Source organism: Procambarus clarkii, chromosome 23 (assembly GCF_040958095.1).
Source record: "Procambarus clarkii isolate CNS0578487 chromosome 23, FALCON_Pclarkii_2.0, whole genome shotgun sequence".
NCBI classification, from domain to species: domain Eukaryota; kingdom Metazoa; phylum Arthropoda; class Malacostraca; order Decapoda; family Cambaridae; genus Procambarus; species Procambarus clarkii.
The window spans coordinates 13,112,880-13,132,663 of record NC_091172.1 but is presented as its reverse complement, the minus strand read 5'-3'; the positions used below and the strand labels follow the sequence as shown (position 1 = coordinate 13,132,663).

At 41.5% G+C, this 19,784-nt stretch overlaps 1 protein-coding gene across 1 annotated transcript in view; it reads left to right on the top strand.

Moving 5' to 3' along the window:
* LOC123764086 (intermembrane lipid transfer protein VPS13A) overlaps positions 1-19,784 on the top strand; it is a 275,027-nt gene that overhangs the window by 102,302 nt on the left and 152,941 nt on the right. Inside the window, 7 exon segments of the mRNA XM_045751613.2 lie at positions 370-600; positions 1,605-1,820; positions 4,996-5,085; positions 10,844-11,009; positions 13,070-13,212; positions 13,790-13,915; positions 18,057-18,206. Coding sequence (XP_045607569.2) covers positions 370-600; positions 1,605-1,820; positions 4,996-5,085; positions 10,844-11,009; positions 13,070-13,212; positions 13,790-13,915; positions 18,057-18,206 — 1,122 coding nt within the window.

Sequence of the window (19,784 nt, the reverse complement as noted above, 5' to 3'; positions counted from 1 at the left end):
GCATGGCTTGTGCTGAGCTTAGCTTTGATGAGCTACTGAGATTCACACCAAGAATGGAATTTCATAATTTAAGGGAAAACAGCTCTGAAGCTTGTGGTGCCTTTAGTATTTGGGTGATTGTTGGTTAGTGGTAGGATTGTAGGAATGGTACTGCTTTCATTGGTAGGTTAGTCAGTATAAATATGATAATCCTGTTAATTCCATAGGCCATATTCTTGAAGTTAGTAATAGTTATTTGCACTTAAACTAATAAATCTGGAAATATTCTTAAATAGTAAAGCAGTTTCTTCAGGTACTCATACAAATGCAACTGATAATGATGTTATTATCTCCGTCATCAGAATCATTGCTGATTATTTTTCTTTTCAGGTGACAATGCAGGAAGGCATCAAATTAAGTAGTCTTCAGTGGGAAGGTTTGAGTGGAGTTCTCCCTAATTATACACTTCGTTTGACACCACCGCTAACTATTCACAATCATCTACCATGCACCCTGGTTATTACACATCCAGTTATTGCTCAACCTCTCACTCTGGATCCTGGTGCTCTGACCACTCTATATAAAGTCAATTTGCAGGAAAAGGTCTTCTTAGAGGTCCAGGTGAGTTACTAAATTTAAATATTTATTAATTTTCTATGTGGTTGTTCATCCTATGATAGCATTTCACTTTTCTGGGGGGGGGGGGAGCCCCATGTGTCTCGCTGAAGCTACTATGCTGATATAGTTCTAAACTACTAGGTCCCATCAATCGTGGAATTCTTTTCGGCTTAATGGGCACCACGAGCCAGAACCTGGCCTGTGATCCCTGTGTGGCACTATGATCAAATTGTCACATTTAATCATGTCCGTCATCACCCAAGAAGCACTAAGAAAGTCAACGAACAAAACAGACCACTACTGGCTGACCTCCCTCCTCCCCCAAACAAGTGAGAAGGGAAGGAGGGGAGAAAGGAAGCACCATATCAGCTTTTGTGTGTAAGATTTTAAATACTGTATTAGATTACATTTCCTACTACAGTATTAAATATTAAGTTTACTCTAAATTTTTGTATGTAAACCTATAATTAATTTTCTAATTAATCATACTGTAACTAATTTATGGTAATCATAAAATTATATTCTGCTGTATAAACTCCAAAATTCTCTGCAAATATCTTACATTAATTATATAGCAATCAAATCTATTTTAGCAGTCGCCATGGTGTAGTGATTAAGACGCTCATCTGGCATTTCGCGAGCGCTTTGTCCTGGGTTCGTATCCTGGCCCGGAAGGATTTACTGGGCGCAAATCCTTAACTGTAGCCTCTGTTTAACTCAACAGTAAAATGGGTACAGTTCTTGGTTGTTAAACGATTTTTTGCGGGGTCATATTCCAGGGAACATAGGATTAAGGATTTGCCCGAAATGTTACGCCTACTAGTGGCTGTACAAGAATGTAAGAACTCTTGTATATATAAATAAATAAAAAAAAAAATCCTCAACTTTATTACATGATAATATACAATATATTCATTTTTTCTGTGAATTATCATGATCACTCAAAATAACTTTCATGGGCTTATTTAGAGTCGCTTTTTGTTTAGACAATGTTAATCTTATTTCAGGTGTGTAATTATTTAGGCAGTGATTGGAATGGTACTTTAGAAATAGGAGCAGAAAAAGGAGATGACCATCGAACAGTTTCACTATGTCATGGGGATGGCAATGCTCGTAGGAAACTTGATTTGGCTCTGTACACTGTCAGAGATGGATCAACTTCTATTTATGTATATGCTCCTTACTGGATCGTTAACAAGACTGGACTTCCACTACACATTCGAGTAAGTACAGTCTTACAGATATTTCTGGGATGAACGCTTCAGTGGCTCTCTGAGCTTAGTCTTTTGTGCCACCAAACCTTTGCTCTTGATTGATTTTCCCCCATAGTTTTGTATTTGATCTGTAGTCATCTGCGGCCTTCACATAGTAGAGTGAGTCAGATTCTGGTCCTGATAGATGGGTTTCAGATGCCTGCTATGATGGACTAAGGCGTGGTGGTACCACAGATACAGCTTGAGAAGCCACTGAGGACCAACTGGAATAGGGACTTTCATTTCATTCATTGCCTGATTTATCTATTGTATGTAGAAAGTAGAATCAGTACTATTGAATTTGGACAAACCAGAAAACAATTTTCTACTTATGTTGCAAAGACAAACTAAACTATCCAAACTTTCCTAGGCTTAATATAGTACGTATGTGTGCAATACTAGGCCTAGGAATATTTGAGTTTGTTTTTTAGCTTAATTTTCTGGGGGTAGCCCCTTCGGCTCCCCCCTTATCCAAGCTGATATGAAACTACTGTATTAGACTTTGGTATCAGTCAGTGTGAATGGAGTTCTTAGGCCTACCGGGGACCACAAGCCAGAACCTGGCCCCTTCAGAAAGTCATGAGGAGCTATGGCCTATAGAATTGCACATGTGATTTGGAGCATTCTGTGTCTGCCATTGACCAGGGTCAGGCATCCAGAAAGGTAAGCATCCCAAAACAAACCCCTATTCTGGTTGAAACTACTACTAAAAGTCAAATGAGTGGACAGAAATTCCCAAAGAAAAACATTTCAAATAAGCAGGACATCACCATGTTGCCGTGCTGCTGTCTGCACAGCTCCCCCCCTCCCCAAGAGGGGAAGGGGAGAGCCCTCGACCCCTCATGCCAGCTACACCACACCTTCAGTTCTCGGCTGATGTGTTTGAGGCTTGGTCATGTGACTCCAGCTCCTGATATGTGTTCAGTGCTGTGCCTTGTGTCTAATGCTGTCTTCAGGGTGGTGCATGAGCTGGAAGTAATCTTCACTGGTACTTGGGCTGCATGCTCTTAGGGTTCCCTTCCCTAACTGCCCTGTAAGTACTGCCCTTGGGGCTTGGGGGTTATCTTCCACAATTCACCTTGAGAGTCTACCTCTGTTGGTCTTTTGCTGTTCGGTGATTGACCGCCCTGAGTGTGCTGGGGGTTTCCTCCTCCCTTGTTTACCTTAGGGCAAGGGGTAGTTTGCACTGGTAGAAGTGCTTGGGTACTGCAAAGGTAGTTATCACCTATTATAGCGGCTGGCTTTGTTCCGCCTGGGTACATTGTCCTCTTGCACGGGTTTTTCTTTTGTTTTCCTGACTGGTGGGGGGTCTGCCTTTGGTTTGTTGCCCCCTATCTATATCTACAGTTTTCGTCGCGATATTGTCCCTTGCTGTTTGCGGAGTCTGTGGATGGGCAGTTTCTGCAAACAGTCTCTTCTAATTGTCATCCGATGTCGGACTTGTTGGTCCTTCGGGGGTCCCAGGGTGGGGGGGGGTTTCCTCCTGGAAGGGTCGTGCCTGGGCTTGGGGTTCCTCTCGTCATGGTAGGCCGCTGGTGCCAGTTTCTGAGTCAGCGCTGCCCTTCCCCAACTGAGAGGCCATCGGAGTCGATACTTTTAGGCAGGTCTGGTTGAGGTGAGGTTACCTGTACCTTTTCCCCGGTTCCGCTGTTACTCCAGGTCCTAGCTCACTTGGAGACCAAGTGAGCTAGGTCTTATGCCATATACTGTCGCCTCGTATCTTGTGGCGCTGGCGGAGCCACTACGACTTGCTTTCGGTTCTTTCTTCAGCCTGCTCATGCACCTCCTGAACCGTCCTGGTCTTGTACAAGGTGCTCTCTTACCTCTCTTCCCCCTTGGTTTGTAGTGGCCCCTTCGGTTCAGGATTGTTTCTCAAAGGTTTCTGCTTCTTTTGGGTTTTGGAGATAGGCTTGTAGGTTTCTCTTTTCTGGCGAGGTTAGGACGGCTGTTTTCCGGAAGGGTTCTTGGGTTGTTGATGCTTGGTTGGTTTGGCTGGGGCTGCATCTTCTTGTGTCCAATTGTGGCTCTTAGCCATTGCCTGCATGCCACGACCTCTGTCACCGTGGACACGCTTTGGGTTGACCCGGGTTCCCTTCATCCCTGTTCCAGGGTTCGGGTGTCCCGGGTCATCCACAGGGCCATTTGGTGTTGCCAGTTGTCTTGCTTTTGGGTTTAGGGCATGTGGTTTCCTGCCTCCCGGGTTTATCCCTATTTTGTTCTTGTCTTTAGGTAGATAGCCCCGGGGAGCCCCCTCCTCCCAGAAAACCAGCGTTGAATGTAAAGAAACGCCATTTTCTAGGTGAGACCCAGAGGCTTCCTGGCATTCCTCCCTCCCTCTGGTTGGCTTTTGTTTCACGTGTTTTAACATACAGCCTTCAAACTGAAGGTGTGAGTAGCTGGCGTGAGGGTCTGGGGCTCCTCCTTTTCCCTCCTGGGCAGTGGGGGAGCTGCGTAGACAGCAGCATGGCAGCGTGGTGACATCATGCTTGTTTGCTTATTTTTCTTTGGGAAGTTCTGTCCATTCGTTTGACTTTTAGTAGTAGTTTAAACTAGAATAGGGTTTTGTTTTGGGATGCTTACCTTTCTGGGTGCCTGACCTGGTCAATGGCAGACATAGAATCCTCCAAATCACATGTGCAATTCTATAGGCCATTGCTCCTCTTGCCTCTCTGAGGGGGCCAGGTTCCAGCTCGGGTCCTCGGTAGTCCTAAGAACTCCATTCACACTGACTGATGCCAAAGTCTAATAGTTCCATATCAGCCTGGATAAGCTCTGGGGAGCCTCCATGTCTCACCAAGAAAGTAGCTTTTCATTATATTCAACGCTGTTTTTTTTTCGGACTATAAAGTGAATAGTACAAAATTCTGCAATCTAATTGATTAGTTAGTCAATGTTTTTATTATAGTGCACAGTTACAAAAAGTACTATCTAAACAGGAGGATGGGTTGATATAAATAGATAGATATATAGATAGATGTATATTGATAAATTACTTGATACATAAATAGATAATTAAGTATTTGGTCATCTGCTTTTTATATAGAATATTATCAAGGGAGATAGTAAGATTGTAAGAATTCCCAATTGGGAATTTGTGCTTGTGAAGTTTTAATGCAATGAATAGAATTGTTTTTCTGCATTTCAGGGATCAAGATCAAAAATTATATATGATCTGAATGGATCTGAGGATATAGTTTTATTTCGGTACAAGAGAAACTATCCATATAGACTTAAGGTAAGAGTAATCTGTTGTTTAATATTATGAATTGATTTGAAATAAATAACATATTTTTGTAACAGTGTGAAGTAATCATTTGAGAACCTATTATGTTCAGGGCTTTTATAGTAGGTTATTCTTGAATATTCAATAATATTAATTATTTCTGAGGGGAGCCCCTTTGGCTCCCTGGAGCTATCAGGCATATATATGTTATATTAGTCTGGGGCATTAATCAATTGAAGTTCAGTTTTCTGTGGACCATGAGCCAGAACCTGGGCCCCTCAGAGAGGCAAAGGGAACAATGGTCTATGGGAACCCCCCCATGTATTTGCAGATATTCCATGTCTGCCATCAACCGGGGTTGGCACCCAGAAAGGTAGGCATAACAAAACAAACCCCCAAATGGTAAGAAAATTGACACTGAAGACCAAACAGAGAGGCAGAACTCCCTCTACTTAAAGAAACAAGCAAACACCACACTCTGCTGCTGCTTGTCCGTGCAGCTCTCCCCCCACACGGGAAGGGGAGGGGAGCCCCGGACCCCCCGTGCTGGCTACCCAACAACTCCAGTTCATTGGCTGATGTCATCTGGGGCCGACATTAACTCTGACCTCTGATTCTAGGCAGTTGTGTACCTTAGTGGTGTCTTCTGCTGTGTGTGAGGCGCAGTAGCAAGGAGAACTTCGAGAGTACTGGGGCTGCATGCGTTTCTAGGGTTCCCTTCCATAAAAAATTTGGGAACCGTTTTCGTGGGGGTCTTTGCTGCTCTGCATTTACCCCGTCCTTGGGGCCAGCTGGGGTTTTTATGGCCTTTGACGTTGGGTAGGAAGTGGTATCATTTGCTGGTAAGGGCGCAAGGTACTGCACAGCTTGCCTGCCTATGCGATGGCCAGTTTCTGTTCCTTCAGGGGACGTTGTCCTTTTGCAGTTTTTTTTGTTTTCATTTTGTTTCCCTGCCTGAAGGGGATCTGCCTGGTTTGGTTATTGGTCCACTTCTGTTGTTTTGGTGACCCTGCTCTAGGCCCCAGTGATTGTACACATCGCAGGGGTTCAGCTAGGCGCAAACTTGTTAGTTTTCGCCTAGCCAGTTTTGCAGTACCTTGCCTGGGCTTCCCGTAGCAGTCAGCCTGTGAATCCTGAAAATCCCAATGGGGCTCATTAGAATGATGGATGTGTTTTCTGAGTTCCTCCTTGCTGCATGTGCATTTAAAGGTTACTGTGTGTCCTTGTCTCAGGGTGACAGTCACTGTTTTTTGCCTCTGTCATGCTGCCTGTTAGGTCGACGGCACCTTTGATCGCAAGTCTTGCAAGTCGTGCTCTCTGCTTGTTCTCCAATTTACCCATTCTGATTACACTGATATTCAGGTACAGGCAGCATCTGCGTTGCATGCTAGGTTTATGTTGCTGCAACACACTTGGTTGGTTGCCAACCTGAATGCCCCAAAGCTGCCCGGTTTTGGTTTTGGGAACCCAGACTTTAGGGCATTAATCGCTTCGATTTTGGTTACGTCCGTGCTCCCTGGTCCTTCCCCTGTTGTTCATTCTGTTACTTCTCCCTCTCCCCCCTCCCTGCTCCCGGGCTTCCAAACATCTGAGGATTTCAGAGTCAGGGCAGGGTTTGGTTGGTAACGAGACTTTGGCAGCTTCGGGCCCTGCCCCATTCGGGTTGAGGACAGAGGCATTCGAGTCAGTTCCTCCTGCCGAGGTTTCTGCTTTCCACCAGCAACCCCCCTTCTTTTCTGCCTTTCCCTTGGACTCTGCCTTTTCTTCAGGGGGGGTAGAGGGTATGGAGGACTGCTCTGCCCCAGGTTCTGGTTTGGAGGCTCTTGGGGCTGGGGAAGAGTTGACTTGTGGGGCTTGGGCTCCCCTTGATCCAAAGGTTCAAGCCAAAAGGAAGGCAACAATAGTGGTAAGCCTGATGCCCCCACCACAAAACCTAACCTGTCCCTGAACCCCAAATGAATAGGAACATGCCAATAAGCATCCTTGAGGTCCAGGGACACCACTCAGGCACCCGGCTGCAAAAGAAGCCAGACCTGAGACAGAGTGGTCATTCGAAAGTAGGGGTAAGGAATCCAGGTGTTCAGACGGGACAAGTCCAGAATGAATCTCTGATCTGAAACAGTCCCATTTCGGCACTGGAGACAGGCGGGAAATGCACCTGAAGGATGGGGTCGTTTCGACCACACCCAAGCGCACCTTCTTCCAAGATGACCTGACGAAGTGCAGGAGAAAAAGCCTGCCCTGCCAGCCTCGAACCCCTCCAAAGGGAGAGGAGACGCCCAGCTTCTGAAGCACCAGCTCAGAAAGTGGCACTAGTGGCCCACCCCGATTTGAGGAACCCCGAGCCCTTTCACGACCCTTCGGAGAAGGCCATGAACGGCTACTCGGAGAACCAACAAGTCCAACAGAGGACGACAACTAGAGGAAGTTGCCTGCAGAAACTGCATGACAGCAGATTCCACAAACATCGACGAAAACTTAAGGGCCAGGGCCCAAGCAGATTCCAATAAGAGAGTAAGCACAACCTGACAGCACCTGAGGCGAGAAGCAAAGAACAGAGACACCGCCTCCTTCAGGATAGGCACAAACAGTTTCAGCAGTGCAGCCGACGCCCAAACCACCGAGGACAGCACACCAGACGAAATCCCAGCACTCAACGCCTCCACATCCTCCTCAAGGAGGATGTTGAGGAGGATGACAGCTCATGAAGGGAAAAGAAGCACAAGACCAAAGCCTCCAGAAGGACGGGGTCGAGGAACCAGAGGGAACCCGGAACCGATTTGGGAAGAAGCCGACCCCAAATCATACTTATACAGGGAAGAGGGGTAAAAAAACCCATCCCCCTTCAACAATAAGCCCCACGAAGAGGGGGAACACCCAAGCAGGGTCAAAGGGAATCCAAGGCCCCCAGGTCAACTCCTCCCCAGCCGCGGGATCCCCCAAGTCGGAACCCAAGGCAGAGCTGTCCTCCATACCCTATACCCCTGAAGAAAAGCAGAGTCCAGAGGAAAGGCTGAAAAGAAGGGGGGGTTGCTAGTGGGACGCAGAAGCCTCGGCAGGAGGAATCGGCTCGAATGCCTCCGTCCCCAACACAAATGGGGCAGGCCCCGAAGTTGCCCAAGTCTCGTTACCAACTAAACTCTGCTCTGACTCCGAAACTCCTCAGACATTTGGGAGCCAGAAGCAGGAAGGTGTGGGGGAGGTGCAGGATGAACAACAGGGGAAGGACCAGGAAGCATGGACTGAACCAAAGTCGAAGTGACTAACGCCCCCAAGTCCGGGTCACTATAACCAAAGTGGGGCAGCTGGGAGGCATCCAGGTGGAAAACCAACCTAATGCGTTGCAGCAACCTAAACCAACGCGAATGCTGCATGTATCCTAACAGTAATATCATCAGAATAGTACTGGAAAACAAACAAAGAACACAAATCACAAGACTCAGAGTCAAAGGTGTCATTGACCCAACAGGCAGAATGACGAAGACAAAAGAGGCGACTGTCACCCTGAGACAAGGGCCACATAACTACCTTCGAACCCACACGAGGCGGGCTGGAATGTGGAAGACGCATCCATGGGTCCACCGAGCCTTGACAGGGTTTTCCAGGGCCCGTAGGCTGACTGCTATGGGAAGCCCGGGCAAGGTGTTGCTAACCGATTTAAGACCCAAATTTAACAAAGGGAGGATGAAATCCCTGTAACGTGTTCAATCTCAGGGTCCTAGCAGAGGGCCACCAAAATATTATAAGTGGAACATTAGCCACACCAGGCAGACCCCCACCAGGCAAGAAAAACAAAAACAAAAGAAAAACCCCGCAAACGTACGTACCCAGAGGAAACAGGAACCGGCCACCGCGTAGGTAGGTAGGCTGCACAACACCTTGATGCCCCAACCAGCATGATACCACTCCTACCCAAAGCCAAACAAGGGCCACGAAACCCCAGCTGGCCCCAAGGGTGGGGTAATTCCGAGCAGCAATAACCCCTAAGGAAATGGTTTCCCGAACGCACCAGGGAAGGGAACCCTAACATGCCAGGGCATTACTCATAGGGCGCCTAGGGAAGGAAGCCCCTAAGCACATGCAGTCCCGGCATTGATGAGGAACACCTAGCCACCACACACAACACTGCAGAGGTCACCACGAAGGCAAAACACTGCCTTGGAAATCGAAGCCAGCGAAGACATCTGCCCCCATACCACTTTAGCTAATGAACTGGAGTGATGGGTAGCTGGCGCGGGGAGGTCTGGGGCTCCCCCTCCCCCCTCCCCCCTCTCTCGGGAAGGGGAGGGCTGTGCCGACGAGGGGCACGGCATTGGAGTGTGACGTTCGCTTGTTTGCTTGTTTCCTTGGTATTGGAGGGAGTTCTACCTATCGTTTCGGTTTTTAGTTGTAATTTTCTTACCATGTGGGGTTTGTTTTGTTATGCCTACCTTGCTGGGTGCCTAACCCCAGTCGATGGAAGATAAGAAAAAACCCCAACACTGGGGATTTCCAGGGCCATTGCTCCCTGAAACCTCTCTGAGGGAGCCAGGTTCTGAGCGCCCATCAGCAACAAAATGTTTTTACTCTTGGGATTATAATCACCTCCACACTTGTTCTACAGCGTTAATTTTGGTATCAATGGACTCGCAATGAAATTCCCAACACGGTGATATGAATATAAGCGTTGAATATTGATGCAGCCCGCCCGCAAGAGTGTGGGAAGTGGTGAAATTGTTACCCGGTATCGGTGACGGGACGACGCACGGCGCTTTGAAAGTTTATACTTATTTCACTCTCATGACATTAATTTTCTATGTACGTCATTCATTTTTATGTCAATGTGTTCGCAATAGAATGTTCTATGTGCCCATAGGTAAAAAATATCAACAAAGCGTAAGTTAGAATAGCGACAAATATAAAACAACGCCGAAACATATCAGTGAGCGTCAAACACACACGAAATATTTTTACTTTTGTTATGTTTGTCAAGATTATACTTGTTGCACACAGTTATTTTTGGTTGTATATTGATCGGAATAAAATTCCCTAAACAGACATATGCATATAATACATGATATGGGGGAAGAATTACCAGTATAAATGGCTAAAGTCACCCACCTGCAACCCGTTTGGGACAAAATACCATTTGATCGACGTTATCCACACCTTTCATGAACTTATTGTACCATGCAGCCTAGTGGTGAGAAAGAGGGCCTCATAGCGCGCAGTTTGAAACAAACCCAAAGTAAATCGGATAAAAATTGAATTTTATACAAATATTTTAAAAGTTGACATAACTTTATGTCCACTATGCGTTTACGTTAGACGAAACCGAACGCGCCGGCGCGTCCAGATAGCGCGAAAGTGTTAACAAGTATTTTCAATCTTAGCTACCTTTGTGCTTTAGTATACTGTACCTGCAATTTTCTCTCATCTTTTTTTTCTTGCCATGTAACTGTTATCATTTTTTTTTTATAAATTTTGCAAGTATTTACCTACTTAAAATTTTCTTAGATTAAGGACCTGCCCGAAATGCTGCACGTACTAGTGGCTTTACAAGACTGTAATTACCATTTTATGTATCCTCACATTCCCAATGTACCTTCTTGTATATGCTTAAATAAATAAATAAATAAATATTTATTAACCTAAAATTCACTTATCTAGAAATTGCTTGATCCCAACCATTACTGTTTCAAGACAGCTAATTTGAATTAAAATTTGACTTACCCGGTATCTTACATCAGTTTTTATACACTGTATTAATAATCTAAAATTTTATATTTAGATTCGAGTTATGGAAAGCGATTGGTCTCGTCGGTGGAGTTGTGAAGCAGTTGGCTCATGTGGTGTTGTTGTTTGTACTGATGGTGTCCGTGGCAGAAAGTACAGAATATTGGCTAAAGTAAAACAGTCAACCCTAACAGCACGAACCCCAATTGAGGGCGTTCAAGGTTGGTTTTCGTTGCTGTTATTTTGGAAAGGCAGATTTTGTATTAGCCATATGTATTCAGTATTAGTGCTAAAGAACCATCATTGCTTATTGATTATTAATGATAGGTCAGACAGGTATTTTATTGATATACAGTATTCTAAGAATTGTTAAACAATTATTTAAATATTTAAAAATAAGTTAAACTGTATATTAAAAATGTATATGTTTATCACTCAGAATATTCAATAATATGCTTATTGTTTGCGATGTGTGTGTCTATATATATATGAACACGTTGTACTGAACGGGGTGAGAATAGCTTGAGCTACCTCATCACTTTGTGTGTATTTATTCTCAATAAAATGACTTAAATTTCAATTTCAATTAGTAGCTCTCCAGAGTTGGCTTGCTAGGGACGTACTGGGCATGTAAGGTTGCTATTTATAATTAATATAATATAATTAAACAATATAATTAAACAATATAATTAAATAATATAATTAAACAGTATAATTAAACAATATAATTAAACAGTATAATTAAACAATATAATTAAACAGTATAATTAAACAATATAATTAAACAGTATAATTAAACAATAAAATTAAACAGTATAATTAAACAATATAATTAAACAAACAAAAATAATTAAAAATAAACACAAAATATATACTGCAAGTAAACAAAATAGCAAGGGTGGGATTTACACATGACATACAACCACAACAACAATCACTTCCGGGATGGATTGTTTATCACTAGTGACTTCCTCAGTACAATATTACTCTAGGAATGCTGGAAAATTACCTCCAGCATTGGGCTGTCTTGCTGTGCCTGATTGTGTGATTCATATCCAAGGACATAAGATACCATCAATTCATATCCAAGGACATATCTTATTTAAACAAATTTCTTAAGCATCTAGGCATCTCAGTACTGAATATATATATTTCTGTGGGGAGTCTCGTTGGCTCTCTGAAGATATCTGAACTGATATGTGCTATATTAGTTTTGGGTCATCAGTCACAGGAGTTCTTATGCCTACCTTATGCCTATGCCTTTGAGCCAGAACTTGGTCCTCTCAAAGAGGCGCAGGGAGCAATGACCTATGAGCGCTTTACATTTAAAGTATGTCATAATTGCCTTTCTGGGCAAGGCTACAGCTAGCTTTTCTTCAACACATTAGCCGATTTTCTCTCTGACTGCCAGTTTGATTGTTGTGTGTCTTTGGGGGTTTTGTTTTCATTTTCTTTTCATTCACTGGCATTCTCACTTTGTTTAGACAGAGGGAGTCTGCTTAACTTATTAGGCAAGCCTAGGTTGTGTTGGTAGTCCTCTGTTTCCACCAAGGTTTCATGGCTGCTACTGGTGGTAAGTTTGCCTGCTACCTGGCATGGTTGTACCGGCTTAGTTAGCCCCAGTGCCTGGGCTTCCCATAGGGCTAATTCACCCTACAGGCCCTGGAAAGCTGCTGTGGGCTTGGCCATACAGTAGCTACTTCTTTCAAGCCCGTTCTTGTGCAAAGTTGAAGGTTGTTCGTTGCCCCTGCCTCAGGAAAACGATCATCCATACTCCCTCCGTCACACTGCCTATTGGGTCGGGGACCCCACTGACCCGGAGTCTTGCAAGCCTTGTTCCCCACTTGTACTTCACCTTACTCTTTCCTTGTCTGTTGATCTCAAGGATCAGGCAGTGGCTGCATTGAATGCTCAATTCTCCTTACTGCAACGAACCAGGTTGGTTGCCCGGCTGGAGGCCCCAGAAACACATTTCTTAAGCATCTAAGCATCGTAGTACTGAATATATATATATATATATATATATATATATATATATATATATATATATATATATATATATATATATATATATATATATATATATATATATATATATATATATATATATATATATATATATATATATATATATATATATATATATATATTTATTTATTTATTTATTTAAGGACACAAGGATTTTATTTGAAAAAATTTCTTAAGCATCTAGGCATCTTAGTACTGAAAATATGTATTTAAGCCAATTATTACTTCTGTATCATGAACTCCTATCTTACAGGACCAACCCGAGGCAAACTTCATCTAACAAAGATAGTAACCCTCATGCCATACTTCTTAATATGTAACCTGACCACGAGACCCCTCAAGTTTATGCAAGAGAACGACAAAGTGGAGCTCTGGTACGACATCCATCCCCTACAAGTAAGAGAAAATCTTTATATACTTATTTGAATATGTGAGAAGATCCATCATGAGAAAGTGATTATGAACACTTTATTCAACATTCTTTGACTCCATTCATTCTTAGATACAATGATTATTTAATTAGTGTGGATTACCATTGATGCTTATATGCAAATGATTATGGGTTTTATTACTATATATTCAGAGGATGCATAGCATTTAAATAAAAATGGGAGAGAGAGAAAGAGCAGATGAAGAGTGAGCTAAGGTGAGGAAAGGACAATGAAGAAAGTAATGGAAAACAGAGAAAGGAGGGAGAGGGAGGACTAACATTGAACTTCTTGTAAAAATGTGTATAAAGTATTTTGGTGAGAGTATTAGCATCCAAACACTTTTGGTGAAAATTTAAGATAAAGAATTTATGGTTGAATATTTGTTTATGAAAATGGAAGAGGGTGGAACTTAAAATTTAACTCATGTTGAAAATGTTAATGTAATTTTATTCATTAGAAAATATAAATTAATAATTATTAAATGTTGTGTCAGTGGACATCCTTTGATTGGCATTTCATTATTTTTTGTTTTCTTCCTTTAGTGTATGGCATTTTGGCCAGACAGTGAAAACATGCACATGGTTGTTCGTTACCGAGACCAGCAAGTGAGGTCTCAACATTTTCACTTCAACTCCAACCACTCAACAGTTGTTCGAATGGAAAAGGGGGTAAGTCTTTCTTGTGGCATAGTTTTAATCCGCCTTTTACTACTGTATATTCTTTTCATAAATTATTCACACATACATATTTCATTACATTTTCTGGTGTAATCATCGTTCCTTATTATATAGCATCTTCAACAAAATAAAATATACATGTACAAATAGAAAATTTTTATTGGGTTAGTTTACATAAGTTTACAGTGAATTATTTATCTAAGTAAAAGTCATAAAAGCAGCATAATATGAATGTCTGATGATGAGATCACAATTTAAAGGATTAATATAAACTAATTATTTGATGACTTACACAAAACAAAATCACACCCTCAGGATTCAATCAACAAATTCTAGGGCTACCCCAGATCAAAATCACTCCCAACACAATTCATGCAATATAGATCTGACTTCCTTAGACTCAAAATGGGGTCAAACTACTCTTTGTGACAGTAGTTCTGTCAAAAGTTTAATTATCCAGTTTGGGGTCTCTCAGCTATCTCTGCTGACTAGTTGTTTTATTCTGTCCTGTATACCTGCTATACAGTTTATGGGTTTTATTATGGGTTTATGCTACACAATTATTTATAACACTCATTCTTAACGTGTATATCCTGACAATTATATTTATATATCTGGAAACATTGGAGTGGCCAGTGACAAGTGAGTGACTGAAAAAAAATTGACTGAGTTTGCTGGATGGGTGATTCTCTTCAGACAAAATGATATCATTCATTTGTGAACTTTTTATTCAAGTGTGGGTGTGGACATCAGGCCTGATATGAGATGAGTGGGAGGATAGACACCCAAAATTTGCCTTAAACATTTCTTCCATTCACAATTAAGCTTAATAAGATTAGCATTTTTTTAAGGTTCCATAGTTCACATCCATACAGGTTTTGACATTGACTGTTAAATAACTTTGCAAATGGATTGAGGAAAATTACCTTAAACCTGCCGAATTACATTACCTAGCTCCTGTGCCAGATAAGTTCACTACGGACTCACCATAGCCCATGCTACTTTGAACTTTTTGTTCCGAGTAGCTAAATCTAAAACAACAACAACATACATTAAATATAAAGGATCTCTTTTGTTTTAGTTTCTGTTTTATAATATACTGTATATATATATATATATATATATATATATATATATATATATATATATATATATATATATATATATATATATACAGTGGAACCTCTATTAACGAGTTTAATCCGTTCTGGCACCGAGCTCGTTACCTGGAAAACTCGTCTTTGGAAACAAATTTCCCCATTTAAAATAAAGGAAATAAATTTAATCCGTTCCACTCCCAAAAACATCCATACTTGTATGACTTTTTTTTATGTAAATATAATACTGCACATGTAAATATAAATGTTTTGTTGTAGTGTTTTAATATTTACTTTACCTTATGAAGAGTAGTTGCTGGCTTGAGGGAGACAATGGAGAGGTGGGAAGGAGGAGAGGGGTTATGGTGTGGAAGGAGAATCCACCTCTGAGTCAGGCGGACTCTCTCTTCTTGGGAATTTCACCCAAATTTCATTTCAAATGTCACACAAGGATGCGTTAGACCAGCACCAAATAAAAAACTACGTTGATTACACTCGTTGTGTCAACAATATAATAGTCTTACCCCGAAGATACAATACAATGCCGTTTTCTCAAATAGGCAATGTGGTTATTAAAGAAAACGGAAATTTCATGGCAAACTTGTATACAATCCCCAAGTCAATCGGATAAGAATTGGATTTTATAGAAATATGTGCTCAAATGACGCTTGAGCGCGGTGTTTGGGAACATTCAAGAGAAAAAAAGTGTGTTATGTTCAAGCGACATATACCTGCGAAAGTGATAACACTTTCATAAAGTGTTATCACAAAGTGATAAATTAATTAAACATTTTCACACACCGGGTTGTCACTGCTTTATCAGGGCAGCTTTTCCAAGAATGCGTTCACCTTTTCAAACATTCCAAACACTTCCCTGATCTCAGTTTAAGAGGCAGCATCCTCCCTTACCTCCTCATTCCCTTACTAATGGTGTAAATTGTTGATGAGGACCTGCCATACTTCCTTGTGAGATCAATCACACAGACACCACACTCATGCTTTGCTATAATTTCCTTCTTTAAATCCACAGTAATTGTGTCTTTCTTCCTCTTGACAACACTATCTTTAGCAAGCAGCTTCTTTGGAGACATCGTTTGTTACAAATTGTAGTCGCAAAACCACTAAAAACCCAAAGAAAAGCTCAAATAAATCCAGAGGGATGCTTGTCGTGTGAGATACAACAACAACACTGGCGTCGGAGGCGTCCGAGAATTTGCGAGAACCCGCGAGACGCTAGGAAGCGCCATGTGGTTTCACTCGTTAATAGAGGCGAGCTCGTCAATAGAGACAAATTTGCTGCGAGTGGCTTGCTCGTTACTGGAAAAACTCGTTAATAGAGCCACTCGTTAATAGAGGTTCCACTGTATATATATATATATATATATATATATATATATATATATATATATATATATATGTATATATATATATATATATATATATATATATATATATATATATATATATAATATCACTAAGAACTCTTTGACCCGGCCAAGATTCGAACCCATGCGAAACCCATGCGATCGTCTAGACGATCATTGGTGCGGGGGTCACGGTACTGTGTACATTTAGGGGTGATCCTGGATGGCATGGGTTCGAATCCTGGCCGGGTCAAAGAGTTCTTAGTGATATATGGCTTGCGCTTTCATGCAGCTTTCTCACGTATATATATATATATATATATATATATATATATATATATATATATATATATATATATATATATATATATGTTTCATTGAATATGACCGCATATTCTGTATTTATTATTTTCTGGTTTAGGGCTTCTATCCCTCTAACTATTTTCTTAGCATCAGGGCTTAATTGAAATAGGAGTTCTCCAAAACTCATTTTTGTACTTTTAAGGTGAAGAAAAGAAGTGATTTACTATAGAGTGTATTACACTTATTTGTATAATTTGCACGACGTTTCGAACCTCCATGGTTCATTCTCAAGTGAACAGATCTTACAATACTAGTTGATTTTATACCCGCATTAGGTCAGGTGATAATACAATGAAGGTGAAAACATGGGGGGATACATAAGGGATAAACATAGGGGCTGCAGAAGGCTTATTGGCCCATACGAGGCATCTCCTATCTAAACACAAAGATTAATCCAGTGTAATTGGCCTGTTATGTTGGACATTGTCTTCTGTGTTGGCATCGATATGTTCTTGTCAAGGACAAGTAAGGACAAGACAAGAACATATCGATGCCAACACAGAAGACAATGTCCAACATAACAGGCCAATTACACTGGATTAATCTTTGTGTTTAGATAGGAGATGCCTCGTATGGGCCAATAAGCCTTCTGCAGCCCCTATGTTTATCCCTTATGTATCCCCCCATGTTTTCACCTTCATTGTATTATCACCTGACCTAATGCGGGTATAAAATCAACTAGTATTGTAAGATCTGTTCACTTGAGAATGAACCATGGAGGTTCGAAACGTCGTGCAAATTATACAAATAAGTGTAATACACTCTATAGTAAATCACTTCTTTTCTTCACCTTAAAAGTACAAAAATGAGTTTTGGAGAACTCCTATTTCAATTAAGCCCTGATGCTAAGAAAATAGTTAGAGGGATAGAAGCCCTAAACCAGAAAATAATAAATACAGAATATGCGGTCATATTCAATGAAACATGTTTGAAAGAAAACCTGCTGCCAGTATACACCAATATATATATATATATATATATATATATATATATATATATATATATATATATATATATATATATATATATATATATATATATATATATATAATTATCACAGTATTTTAAGTGTCAATGAAAATACTAGGAGTAGATTATATTTGTATGGTTAATTTGATGCTACTAACAGTAGAGGATGACAAGTTAATTTTTTTAATTGCTTTGAGGTGTTTTGCACCTTTTTTACTCCAGTAAATTGGATTCAATGAAGGTAGATAGAAGTTGCAATCAAATTACATCTTTGGTCATAATAACTGTCTTATCTACTATTGCAATCTATTAATAAATTTAATATTCCTCAACCACCAGAGAGCATTAAATGTCAGCGTGTGTGGTGTGGGGTCTGATCATCCAGTAACAATCACCTTTGATAAATACCAAGCTGGTGATGCACCTGTTCGAGTTGAGAACTGGTGTGATGATGTACACCTTCGCATCCACCAAAAAGGCTCAAACCAGGTATGATGATGCTCACATATTTTTGGATAAAAGAATTTAGAGTGCTTGTGGTAAATGGCATCTCATTTGGCTTTCTATGCAGTGTCATTTTGATGATACCCTAAGAAATTACCTGTGCTTCCCAAGGATAGACACAGCCAAGTCAGGCCAACAATTACATCTCATCACACCTTAGTGTAATGAGGGGGGGTCGGTGGCTGACTGGACAGCACACTGGACGCATGATCCTGTGGTCGCAGGGTTCGATTCCCGGCGCCGGCGAGAAACAATGGGCAGAGTTACTTTCACGCTGATGCCCCTGTTAGCAGTAAATAGGTACTTGGGAGTTAGTCAGCTGTCACGGGCTGCTTCCTGAGGTGTGTGTGTGTGTGTGTAGTGTGGGGAAAAAAATAGTAGTTAGTAACAGTTGATTGACAGTTGACAGGTGGGCCGAAAGAGCAGAGCTCAACCCCCGCAAGCACAACTAAGTGAATACAACTAGGTAAATACACTGGGAATCTCTTAAAACATCCCTGCTGGGCCATACTGGTGTAAGGAAAACACTGGAGAACACTATCTAGTCAGGAATGACTTCCAGTAGTTTTTTTTATTTATTATCAAAACTCCCTCCTAGCTTCAGAGAGACTGCAGCTTATCACTTTGCCAACTACTAGTTGGCTTGCTTTGCCTAGATACCACCACCAGATTTCAGCAGCGCTATATTAACAAAGTTTCAAGATGCTACCCACATCACCTTTATCTTGGCTCTTCTTTCTTGTAATTCTAGTGGCTGGATGAGGCCTCATTATTCAGTTAAATGATTTGTGGTCATTCTCATCTTAAGTTTGTCCCTTGTTTTTGCACTTCCTTGGTGCTTATCCTTCTTGACCTCCTGACCATGTCACCTCTATTCCTGACTGCTGATGCACCTGTGGTAATGTCTGCTATGGAATTATGGTCAGGTCTCCTTTCTGTAATCCTAATATTCTGAGAACTGGAGTTGTTATTAATGGAGGTGTTCATCTGGATGCTATCCATACCCAAGGAAATGTGAATTTAAATTTGGTCTCAATAAATTGAGGAATGAAAGCAATCCCATTAGGTACAGTTTCTTGGGGTATGGAGAGGGTTACAAGGGCTAGCATCCAGATGAACACCTCTATTAATAACAACAACAGTTCTCAGAATATCAGAATTACATAAAGGACATCTGACCATAATTCCATAAAAAACATTACTGCAGGTGCATTAGCAGTCAGGAATAGAGGTGACATGGTCAGGAGGTCAAGAAGGATAAGAGGATTGGATCCTAGGGCGCCTGACAGCTGGGTGGACAGCGCTTCGGATTCGTAGTACTGAGGTTCTGGGTTCGATCCCCGGGGGAGGCGGAGACAAAAGGGCAAAATGTTTCTTTCACCCTAATGCTCCTGTTACCTAGCAGTAAATAGGTACCTGGGAGTTAGGCAGCTGCTCCGGGCTGCTTCCTGTGGGTGGAGGCTTGGTCAAGGACCGGGCTGCGGGGACATTCAGCCCCGAAATCATCTCAAGATAACCTCAAGAGGATTGCAGCGTCATTAGATGTTGAGATGTAAGTCTCAT